The sequence below is a fragment of the Amblyraja radiata genome, chromosome 46 (assembly GCF_010909765.2).
Source record: "Amblyraja radiata isolate CabotCenter1 chromosome 46, sAmbRad1.1.pri, whole genome shotgun sequence".
NCBI lineage: Eukaryota > Metazoa > Chordata > Chondrichthyes > Rajiformes > Rajidae > Amblyraja > Amblyraja radiata.
The window spans coordinates 6,759,803-6,772,079 of record NC_046001.1 but is presented as its reverse complement, the minus strand read 5'-3'; the positions used below and the strand labels follow the sequence as shown (position 1 = coordinate 6,772,079).

Sequence of the window (12,277 nt, the reverse complement as noted above, 5' to 3'; positions counted from 1 at the left end):
TCTGTCATAGCCCCGGCTATTTCTACACTAACTTCCCTCAATGTCCTAGGGAATATCCTGTCAGGACCTGGAGACTTAAGAGATAATAAATCCAGATAGCATTTGGAAACAAGTTATTATCCCAAAGGTCAGTGCTTCTGCGTCAGCAGTGCGATGGATGGAACAATGCGCGGTAGCTTGCGAACTGCTCGTCACTTCAAGGTGCTGTATAGCAACGTGCTTCATAGCAAATATTTCCCCCTGCACAAGTTGGTGAAAGTGAGTGTCATTTTCCAGGGAGAGACACAAAATGCTGAAGGAACTCCGTAGGTTAAGAAGCATGCCTGGAGAATAGACATCAGGAGCATCGAATGCTGTAGATAAGGTTAGAGGAGGTGCACGTGAACCTCTGTCTCATCTGGAAGGACTGCTGGGCTTTCATTCCCCTACTATCATCAGGTTAAAGAAGGGTCCCGACTTAAAACGTTGCCTATCCATGTTCTCCAGAGATGCAGCCTGACCTGCTGAGTTGCTCCAGCACTTTGTGCCTCTTTAGTTTTGTATACCAGCATCTGCAGATCCTTGTGTTTACCTTTTCCAAAGAATCCTTGCTCACTGTACTAGCCGGACCGCACGTAACAGGTCAGTCTTTGTTATTTTATACGAGCCAAAAGTAGCAACAAACTCAGAATTAAAGCATGATATAGGAAAATTACGACCAAAATTGCGCACAAAGATTACTTAGCTCTCGTCTAAAAAATGTGCTTTAAGAGATAATAAATCCAGATAGCATTTGGAAACAAGTATTAATTGTGGTAAAGGCCTACAGATAAACTGCTTACAAATATAGGCAGTTTAATTTTGCAGCAAACACCTTGAGCATTCTTTTCAAAATAACCTACCATAAATGGGTTTTGCGCAGGATACTTGCAGTGGAGTACACTGTTCTTCGCAGGGGCTTGACTTATCATACTAGTTTTGCCATAGAGGATGCTGAAAGTATTCCTGCCATCAACAGTCGAGCTGGCACTCCTCAGTGCCATACCTTTGTTATTACCTACATTAAGAAAATCCACACAAAATAAGAAACTTAGAGCCACGGTCTCTGCACAGCTTCCATTATGAACAATGTTACTGGTTTGAAATATACAAATATTGTTTAAAATGCAGAAAAAATACCTGGATTCAGGTTAGCCTGTTCAGGATTTTGGATGTTCTTTTTCACAGACACTCCATTTGCCAGACTGGGTTTGTTATTAATAATACTAAAAGCATCAATTCCAACATTCGATAGGATGCTCTGTAATGCCATTGGATTGCCCACAAAATCTCCATCACTATTGCCTACAATTGTATAGAAAAGAGTTATTCTGAATGCTGCCAAATGCAAACACTGCCCCCACTTTAAACATGCAGAGTGCCGGTACTCTAGTGTACGCAAGGTTAGAAAAGGAATAAAGGAAGGGGGGGGGGGGGGGGGAGAACAGGGGCAGCCACTTTGCTCGTGCATAGAGCAAATGACACGCGATGAAAATCATCCTTCCATACGAAACCCGTGTCGTTCAGTAGTTCAAAATATCAAATCCTTAAACTATCCGTCTACATAATCATAGAGAGAATCAAAAATACGTTCAAGTCTGTGTTTTGGAAAAGTCCAGTGTGCATTAATTTCCACTGGAAGGAATTTCTGAGCAAATTAATCTTCAGTATAAAAAATGGAATTGGTGTAAAATGAGTGGTTGGGCATGGAGTCCATGGGCTGAAGGGCCTGCTTCTGTGCCGTCTCTTGCTATGGCTACGATCCCCATGATAAAGGGTCAGATTAAGCACATGGAAAATAGGCATACAAGATACCTTTATCGTGAATGAATTTGCAGGCTTCTATATAGGTAGCTAACAGAAAATGGTAAAGCTAACTCGAATCTCTCTTCACTCAGAATGAATGAGAACTCCATAATAAATGTGAAAATCCTATAAAGGGACATGCATGTGGCAAGCAGCATATCCAGGTAAAAGTAGTTCACACCTGCAAGATTTGATAAGCATTTACTAGAACAAGATAGATATCCAGTGGCACACAGTGCGGTTCTGGCACTGGCTCTGTGGGCCCAACCATGCAAAGGAGAATATGTGTCATCATGCTTAATATCTGTTTCGGAGCATCGTCTTGATCAGTACCGTGCTACGTCAGTTGGTTTTGGCGTGAATCCTATCTGATTAAATACCTTTAGCCTGTATACACTGGCCAAATAGGTTTGCACCCATGGATATAATGAGAGGGGGGCACAGTGGCACAGCAGTAGAGTTACGCCTTACAGCACCAGAGACCCGGTTTGATCCTGACTACCGGTGCTGTCTGTACAGAGTTTGTACTTTCTCCCTGTGATCACGTGGGTTTTCTCCGGGTGCTCTTGTTCCACATTCCAAAGACATGCAGGTTGTTGGTTAATTGGCTTCTGTAAATTGTCCCTAGTGTGTAGGATAGAACTAGTGTACGGGAGATCACTGGTCGCCGCAGACTCGGTGGGCCCAAGGGCCCGTTTCCACGCTGCAACTAAAAATAAATAAATGCACATTCCCTCTTATCCAGTGGGCAAGTCGTCAAGTTTATTCGTCACATACACATACGAGATGTGTAGTGAAATGAAAAGTGGCAATGCTCGCGGACTTTGTGCAAAAAAACAAACAACCAAACAAACTACAAACAGAATCACATATTCTTTTACATATTAAATATTGTGGGTGGAAGGAAAAAGTGAAAAAACCCCCAGCAATTTTAAAAAAAAGCAGTAGAGTGGTACAGTAAGGTTAGTCCCTGGTGAGATAGGAGTTTACAGTCCTAATGGCCTCTGGGAAGAAACTCCTTCTCAACCTCTCCGTTCTCACAGCATGGCAACGGAGGCGTTTGCCTGAACGTAGCAGCTGGAACAGTCCGTTGCAGGGATGGAAGCAGTCTTTTATGATCTTATTGGCTCTGGAGTTGCACCTCCTGATGTACAGTTCCTGCAGGGGGGCGAGTGAAGTTCCCATAGTGCGTTTGGCCGAACGCACTACTCTCTGCAGAGCCTTCTTGTCCTGGGCAGAGCAATTCCCAAACCGGATTGTAATATTTCCGGACAAGATGCTTTCCACAGCCACTGAGTAGAAGCACTGGAGGATCCTCGGAGACACTCTGAATTTCCTCAATTGCCTGAGGTGGTAAAGGCGCTGCCTTGCCTTACTCACGAGTGCTGCAGCGTGTGATGTCCATGTCATATCCTCAGAGACGTGGACTCCCAGGTATTTAAAACAGCTCACCCTATCCACAGTATCCCCATTTATCCTCAATGGTGTTGTACGTCCTCGGATGATGTGCCCTCCTAAAGTCCACAATCAGCTCCTTAGTTTTTTTGATGTTCAAGAGGAGGCTGTTGTCCTGACACCAGAGTGCCAGATCAGCCACCTCCTCCTGGTAGGCCTTCTCATCGTTGTCTGAGATCAGGCCCACCACCATAGTGTCATCAGCAAACTTGATTATCGAGTTGGAGCTGAACCTAGCCACACATTCATGTGTGTACAGGGAGTACAATAGGGGGCTGTGGACGCAACCCTGGGGAGATCCTGTGCTCAGGGTGAGGGACTTTGATGTATTCCCTCCCATCTTGACTACCTGGGGCCTGGCAGTGAGAAAGTCCAGGGCAAGTACAGAGATTGTGGGTTAGGTGTCAGCCAAGACTGGATATCTCCTATGAAGCAGTCAATTAGTCAAATTTTGGTTTACAGAAGTTTGCTTGCATATGGAAACAGGCATCAGTTTATGAACGCAAAAAACTTGCAAGCAAACACGGTGTGCTACCTCCGAGATCCCAGCGATTATTGGCTCTATACATCTTTTTGCGCCATTTTTCAAGCAACAACTTTGTACGCGGGAAGAGAAATGCACCAATTTCACCAGCAAATTCCCCTCAATGACAGGGAGATCAGAAATCGCAGATGGTTCAGTGCCCACGGCAGAAAAAATCCATTGTGCTGTCTGGTGAATAAAGCACTCGAAGATTATGTTGTAATTCAAGAAATGCAGCAGCCAATTTGCATACAGCAAGCTTCTTGAAACAGGACTGTCATGATATTTACATAACGTTTTAGTGTGCACAAAACAAACTGCTGGAGGAGCTCAGGGATCAGGCAGCATCTGGAGGGAAATCGACAGAGAGCATCATCAGTCTCAAGGGTCCCGACCTGAAATGTCTTCTGTCCATTTCCCTCCACAGATGCTGCCTAGCTGACTGAGTTCCTCCAGCACTGTGTCTTCCCACACCAGAATCCTGCATCTGAAGTCTCTTGTGTTTTTAGTAACATCGGTTGGGAGATAAACATTGACCAGGGCACCAAAGATTATTCTAGTATTTATTTGGAGCTTATATTCTCGATGACAGACACTTTGTTTAATGTCACACTGTAGATAGCACGTCCAAAACTGAAGCATTTCCTTAGCACTGAACAGAGCCGTCAGCTTAGATTAAGTTCTGAGTCTCTGGACTGGATCGGCACCTTCCAACTATTCGCGACCAGATTCAAAGTTAACTTGTAGTTGATGTAGATATAGATATAGATCTCGGCTCCAGTAAAAATACAACAACCAGAGTAGACCTATTGACATCAGTACAATACAGCACCAGGCCTTTAACACTTTTGAGATCGTCAGTGGATCTGATCTGAGCCAGCTGAGAGCGGAGAGTCCCCAACAGTAACATCTGCAGATACAACAAGGAGCCAGCTGTAAATAAAGGGCAAGCCTCGAGTTCAATGACATTTTACTCGAGTGCGAATTAGGATGTCAAGACGAGTGTTAGCAGAAAGAGAAAGTAGGTGCAAAAAATATTGCTGGTGAAACTTTTCACATGCTGGTGTCAAACTCCTGACTTCATACCTTCTCAGCTGATTCTGGCAACCTAACACCTTCAGTGGTGTTAAGACAAGAAACTGCAAACCATGATGCCAACAGTCCATATTATATGAACATTCTGATTAGCTTGGCACATTGCACAAAGAGCAAAAGTAAACAATGGGGGTTGGAGTGAAGACAAGCACTTGAAAAATCAGATGGAAACAGCCCCACGTCATATTTGCACCTCACAAAATATTATTAGATTCGACTGTACATAAATTAAGACAAAAGTGAAGTTCAGGGAAATCCTAAGGGTGGCACAGCAGTAGAATTGCTGCCTTATTGCAGCCAGAAACCCGGGTTCAACCCTGACAACGGGTTCTGTCTGCACAGAGTTTGTACGTCCTCCTTGGGTTTTCTCCGGTTTCCTCCCACATTCCAAAGATGTGCAGGTTTGCAGGTTAATTAGTTCTGCAAATTGTTCCTAGTGTGTAGGGTATAACTCGATGGTTGGTGCGGACTCAGTGGGTCGAAGGGTCTGTTTCCACGCTGTATGTCTAAACTAAAACCAAACTGTTACTACTGGGATTCTTTGTTAGTTATGTGGTAAGCATGCCCACCATCTCAAATTCAAATCTCTCAAATGAAATTACTACATAGATAGTTTATGTCCGGGAGGATAAGAATTTTATTAGAATTACAGACCAAAAAAAAAGAAAACGAGTTATATTCTTAAACCAAAATTTGAAGGCCCTGACATTTTAGGCTACGAGACTAGAAATGACAAGTCAATCTATAACCTGGCATTTGAAATAGTGTTAAATGATTACACAATTACTAACTTGCAGTCTGCAATGTCAGAATTTTACTACAGCTTTACATTTGCTACAAGTCTGGATCCTACACTTCAACTCACCATTAACCTCAAGCACTTTGTAATTTACCCCAGCAAAGATAAATTGCTCGTCTTAGAAACATAGAAATTAGGTGCAGGAGTAGGCCATTCGGCCCTTCGAGCCTGCACCGCCATTCAATATGATCATGGCTGATCATCCAACTCAGTATCCCGTACCTGCCTTCTCTCCATACCCTCTGATCCCCTTAGCCACAAGGGCCACATCTAACTCCCTCTTAAATATAGCCAATGAACTGGCCTCGACTACCCTCTGTGGAAGAGAGTTCCAGAGATTCACCACTCTCTGTGTGAAAAAAGTTCTTCTCATCTCGGTTTTAAAGGATTTCCCCCTTATCCTTAAGCTGTGACCCCTTGTCCTGGACTTCCCCAACATCGGGAGCAATCTTCCTGCATCTAGCCTGTCCAACCCCTTAAGAATTTTATAAGTTTCTATAAGATCCCCTCTCAATCTCCTAAATTCTAGAGAGTATAAACCAAGTCTATCCAGTCTTTCTTCATAAGACAGTCCTGACATCCCAGGAATCAGTCTGGTGAACCTTCTCTGCACTCCCTCTATGGCAATAATGTCCTTCCTCAGATTGTCTTCCATCAAGCAAAGTGAAACTGAAACCTAACAATGATCACAAAGTAAGATTTCTGCTTTTTATGCAAGTAATGGAAACGCAATTGCTATCTTTTATTGAAAAATGTACTTTGTGGCGAAGCAACTGCCACCGACACTAGGAAAAGGGCAAAACAAGTACTCTGCTTCACAGTACCAAAATCATGTGTTATTCATGTGGTCTCGAGACTAGACCAAACTGGCTTCCATTTTGTATATCTGGGTCAAGTGGCTCACATGGGCATGTCCCCCAATTAAAATGAATGGTTGAGTGCTTGCATCTCCCCATGCATCTTCTATCAAAGGATTTACTCAAAGTACCTGCTTTTGGTGTCATGGTCACATTCTGAAGGATAGCCATTTTTTCTTTTACCATTGAAGGAGGCTTGATCTCCTGTGTTGGATTCTGGATGTCGGAGTTCTTGGTTTTACTTGGAGTTGAACTTGCTTGGCAAGGGTCAAATCTAGAGAAAAATAAAGAGAATGGAATTATATTGTAGGGATAAAACTGAAAGACAAGGGCGAAAAACACAACATCACTGAATGCTATTGGTGATTTAGGAACTCAGTCCATTTAAATAAAACTTTAGCTACAACAAGCAGTAAGGACTGATTGAGATAATAGTTTGTACTACTTGGCGCGGACTCAAAACTAAATGAGTCTGAAGAAGGGTCTCGAGCCGAAACATCGCCCATGCCTTCTATCCAGAGATGCTGCTTGTTATGATGCTGAGTTACTCCAGCATTGTGTTTATCTTTGGGGTAAACCAGCATCTGCAGATGCTTCCTACACAAACTAAAGCAAACCCGCACACTAAATTTGTTTCATGCAAGAGTTGGCTTAGTCTATCTGCACAACAGCATTCTCTAGTCTATGGTTTCTTTGTCTACATGCTTCATTCTTTAACAATTGGTGAATGTGTGAGAGAGTTTATTTTTTACTTACTGTTTTTCTTTCTTAGCTGCCACACTCCAGTCAATTTCTAAACTTGAAATGCTAGGATCAAAGTCTTGCTTCTCTTGGTGTGGCAGTTCACCAGAGCATCGGTCCGGGATAGGTATTGTTTCACCTGCAGCTGCATCCGTATCTGCCATTGCACAATTACCACCCACTGGATAACTTTCCTCAGATTCGAAGGACCCTTCCTTGGTTGCTGCCGAAGACAGCACTATCGTCTCATCACAGATTGCTTGCTTTGTGCTCATGGGCTCAGTTGATTTGGCTCCTCTGGCCATTGCAAAATTAAATGGAACTGGCTGGGTGCAAGCTTTCTTGGCTGCTGTTTGTTTCTAGAATAAGAAACAAAATTCAGAAGTAGTGATCAACCATCTTCAGAACACAATGACAAAGGCAGACAATACATTTACTAAATTCAGTGCCATTCACCAAGAAAGAAAAACATTCAATTTGTTGATCTCAGACATGGCAATCCACAATCACAATGGCCTAAAATTACATTTGAGCTACAGTGATAAACATATTCTTTCATTTTTCTAAGATTGCTTATAATTATACAACAAGGTTTTGTCTAGGAACTATTATTCAGATTCAATCTTTAGATTCAGATTCAATCTTTATTGTCATTGTGCAGTGTACAGTACAGAGACAACGAAATGCAGTTAGCATCTCACCCAGAAGAGCGAGCATAGAATAATGGAACAGCAAGATATATATATGTACATACATTAGCAATAGTGCAATATTTCTGGGGGAAGGAGTGTCCGGGGGGGGGGGGGGGGGGGGGGGGGGGGAGACTGGCAATCACCAAGGTGCAGAGTTAATTATGATTGGTACATAAGCATTGGCAGCAAGTCATTCCAATGAGCACGCCCACTCGGTTAAATTTGTCATCGTAAAATACATTTAAAGTTTTATCTGAACTAGCAGTGATCAAAACAAGTTTCAAATCAGTAAAAAAGGTCCCAACACAGAAACAGCCCAATTGATCCAACTGATCTCTGCTGATGTTGAAAGTTCACATGAGCCTCCTGACACCCATCTTCATCAAAGCTCCTCAGCATATCCTTGATTCCCCATTTCTTTATCTCCCCTTAACTACATCTTTGCTGTTTATTTCAACGATGCCTTTCATGTTCTCTGGGTAAAGAGAACTAAAGAATTTCAATTATTATATAGTCGCCAGTTCCGATCTCAATCGCAAGTGAAAACTTCCTTTCAACTGCTGCCTTGTGAACACCTTCGATTATCATAAAGACCGCTATCACATCATTACCATGGCCTGCCTGCCTCTTTATCTCCAGTCAATGGGAAAAGAGCCCTAACATGTTTAACCTTCTGCATAGAATCAACGTATTCTCTGAAGTCCATGTCCATTAGGCAAGCCTTACCTTCTGGAAGTTACGATCCCAATTTTGATGCAACTTTTTGAAGTCTGGAACAGATTTTACTTTGAACTTTTTCACCGGCACAGGTTGTCTGCTGCCTTGCTTGGTAGCTTCTTTCTCGGGCCTCACTGGTTCCGGACAGTTCTCTTTGTTGGCCTCAGTCAGTTTTACAGATCGAGCTTTGTGAGCAAGACTTGTATTTCTGCCCAGAAACCAGAAAAAAATCCTTATTTTGTGGCAAATCACATAGCACACAATACCAAAACAAAATGAGTGCATTTTACTATTTTTTTCAGGCAACGAATGGTTTACTGCTGCCTTTGACAATCAGGAGACCTATGAATCAAGATGGAGGTTGATGACTAAGAATTGTTGCACAGGATGAAATTAAAGTTCATAATTGTATCTGCTACTTGCTCCACAGATGCTGCCCAACATGCCGAGGATTTACAACTTTCTATATATTTTTTCCAAGTTGCCCTATATGTGCAATCCATGTACTTTTGAAAATCTATTCCAGATGTTCTCTGTATATGCCACAGATATCAAACAGCACACCACACACATTTTAACATCTGCTGCACTACCAAGGTCTACAGCAGCGTATGCTACCCAAGTCCTATATAAAGGGTTGAGAGCTGCCTCAGCATTAGTTGAAGGAAAGCCAATGTTATCTGGTCTGCGAGCATGGATTCAGAAGAAAGGTTCTTCTGGCTCGTAAGTCCTCAACCTTCAGCTATGCCAAACATAATTTAGGAGATGGAGACACAAGGAACTGCATCATTGGAAAACATGGATACGCAATGTTTCAGATCAGTCTGAAGGGTCCCAACCTGAAACGTTGCCTATCTGTGTTCTCCGGAGATGCTGCCTGGCCTGCTGAGTACTTTATGCCTTTTTTGACCATTTAACAGATCATGTGCTTCAACCCATATTTGCTACTACCTGGTTTGCTGGTGGTAGAAACCACCTGCTGCTACTGCAAGGGCCAAGACAAGATGATTTTTTTGCAGAGAAGGTACAACATACCTGCTCAAATAGCCATCTTAGTACCATTTTTTAAACCTTATTGTCCAATATCAGCTGCAGCTTGATTGATAATACCTTGGGATGGGAGATGGTGTATTTGAGTCCCAGAACAAAATATCAAGCTTAAAATATAAACACTGCATTTGTGCTAATACTAAGGCAGCGCTACACTCTTGAAGATGTAGTTTATCGCATGAAATGTTGAACTGATGCCTCATTTACTCTTCTGGGGGGGACACAACAGATCCCACAGCATTGTTTAAGAACAAGAAGAGAATTACACGATGTCCTGGCCATTACAAACATTTTAAAAACACACTATATTTGGCCATCTCCCCACTGCCATTTGTGGCTAATTTGCTGCACAACAAATAACTACATCTCACAACATGACTACATTTCTGAAGCACTCATGTGATTGTGAGATGCTCTGGGGAACACTCTGACGTCGGGAAAGGTGCAAAATAAACACAAATCTGCCTTTTTAAAAAAAATGTCAGCACAACCCAAAGCCGAGGCACAAACTAGGCCCACTTGAACCACGGGCTGTGGTTCTCCTCGGGCGCCACCTCACCTGGGAGCCGCCGGCGCCGGACCCCGAGGGTTCGCTTTCCTGAAGGGCGCTGCCATGGCGAAGCTTCCTTTTTCTCTCGTAAAGTGAGGTTTCTTTCCGGTTTCAGACTCCACTCTGCTTCTTGTTTGGCTCACGGTAAAGGTGAGCACGTCGAGCCCCGGCAGAGGCGTCCGCTGCAACCGGCTCTGTCCGCTCGACCTTCACAGCTCGTCGTGCCCTGCAACCGGCTGCCCGCGCTACTGTCGTCGTCCGTCCATCCGTCCTCTGCTGTCGCAGCCTCGCAGCCGCTTGAATCGGTGCGTAAAGCAAAAGCAAACCCACCATTGGCCCCGCTCCGCCTCCAAACTGTCCAATTCCGTGGCGCGGAGCAAAAACATCTCCATGGCAACCGGCTGCGGAGTGGGCGGCGCGGACTTCTCCTCAGTTTAAACTCACGGCGGAAACAATGCAGAGAAACGCCCAGCAGGTCAGTCAGCGTGTGTGTGGGAAGGAGGGAGGAAAGGGAAAGGAAAGGGAAGGAAGGAAAGGAAGGAAGGAGGGAGGAAAGAGGAGGAAAGAGGAGGGAAGGGAGGGAAGGAACAGGAGGTGCTGGTTCACACCGAAGGCAGACACAAAATGTTGGACATAGAAAATAGGTGCAGGAGTAGGCCATTCGGCCCTTCGAGCCTGCACCGCCATTCAATGTGATCATGGCTGATCATCCAACTCAGTATCCTGTACCTGCCTTCTCTCCATACCCCCTGATCCCTTTAGCCACAAGGGCCACATCTAACTCCCTCTTAAATATAGCCAATGAACTGGCCTCAACTACTTGTTTAAGAAGGAACTGCAGATGCTGGAAAATCGAAGGTAGACAAAATTGCTGGAGAAACTCAGTGGGTGCAGCAGCATCTATGGAGCGAAGGAAAGAGGCAACGTTTCGGGCTGAAACCCCGCCACAACTACTTTCTGTGGCAGAGAATTCCACAGATTCACCTGTGTGAATTTTTTTTTCTCATCTCGGTCCTAAAAGACTTCCCCCTTATCCTTAAACTGTGACCACTTGTTCTGGACTTCCCCAACATCGGGAACAATCTTCCTGCATCTAGCCTGTCTAATCCCTTAAGAATTTTGTAAGTTACTCCAGCACTTTGTGTCCATCTTGTACAAACCAGTTCCTTCCTCCACGTCGTGTTCACTCTGTCTGACCCCAGAACCTTACATGTTTTTTTTTAATCAATTATAGTTTGCCAATTAAACTCCAGAATTGCACTACAATCTTCAGCAATGCTCCAAGCAAGCCTGCCAAAAATAAATTGAGGTATTAGGAAGAAAATGCTATGTTCAATATTTTATTTCCTTTGAACATTAGATTTTTTGAGTGTTGAGAACTGCCCAGTTATGTCGTCGCCCACGCATTCATCTGTGGCCAGCAGTGTATGCACTCTGTAGTCATTTGAATGCTTTCTAAATAATTTCTGGTAGGCTTGGAAGTGTTCTGCAATATCATAGGAAAGGTTTAGAGTCTGAAAGAGGGTCTCAACCTGAAGCGTCGCCTATTCCTTCTCTCCATAGATGCTGCCTCACCTGCTGAGTTTCTCCAGCATTTTTTGTCTACCCAAGGTTTAGAGGGCTATGGGCCAAATGTGGGCAGATGAGACTAGAGTAGACGGGCATCTTGGGCAAGTTGGGCCAAAGGGCCTGTTTCCATGCTGCATGACTCTATAACACTATGACAATAACCAATAGTATGAGTTTACTGAAAAATGGGAGGGCATATCATAAGGTGATAAGTTATAGGAGCAGAATTAGGCCATTCGGCAACAAGTCCACAAGTGTATCAGAAACATATGATAAATTGAGATAAAGAAGGGTGGAAGGAGATTCAGGAGGGGTCTGAAACTCTGCCCTGGGTCTGTCGGATTGAATGGTGAATTTCTCTTCTGCAAAAAAAAGTTGTTGATCTCACATTGCCATCACTAGATG

The 12,277-nt window shown here is 43.7% G+C and overlaps 1 protein-coding gene across 1 annotated transcript in view; it reads right to left on the bottom strand.

The window, feature by feature from the left end:
- The window catches only part of LOC116968861, a 29,909-nt gene extending 19,215 nt beyond the window's left edge, over positions 1–10,694 (bottom strand). The window contains exons 1-6 of the mRNA XM_033015837.1: positions 10,313–10,694; positions 8,713–8,911; positions 7,310–7,653; positions 6,685–6,827; positions 1,159–1,323; positions 882–1,036 (exon numbers count right to left, since the gene is read on the bottom strand). Coding sequence (XP_032871728.1) covers positions 882–1,036; positions 1,159–1,323; positions 6,685–6,827; positions 7,310–7,653; positions 8,713–8,911; positions 10,313–10,368 — 1,062 coding nt within the window. The 5' untranslated portion in view covers positions 10,369–10,694. The remainder of the gene's footprint in view (positions 1–881; positions 1,037–1,158; positions 1,324–6,684; positions 6,828–7,309; positions 7,654–8,712; positions 8,912–10,312) is intronic.
- Between the last annotated feature and the right edge of the window lie 1,583 nt (positions 10,695–12,277).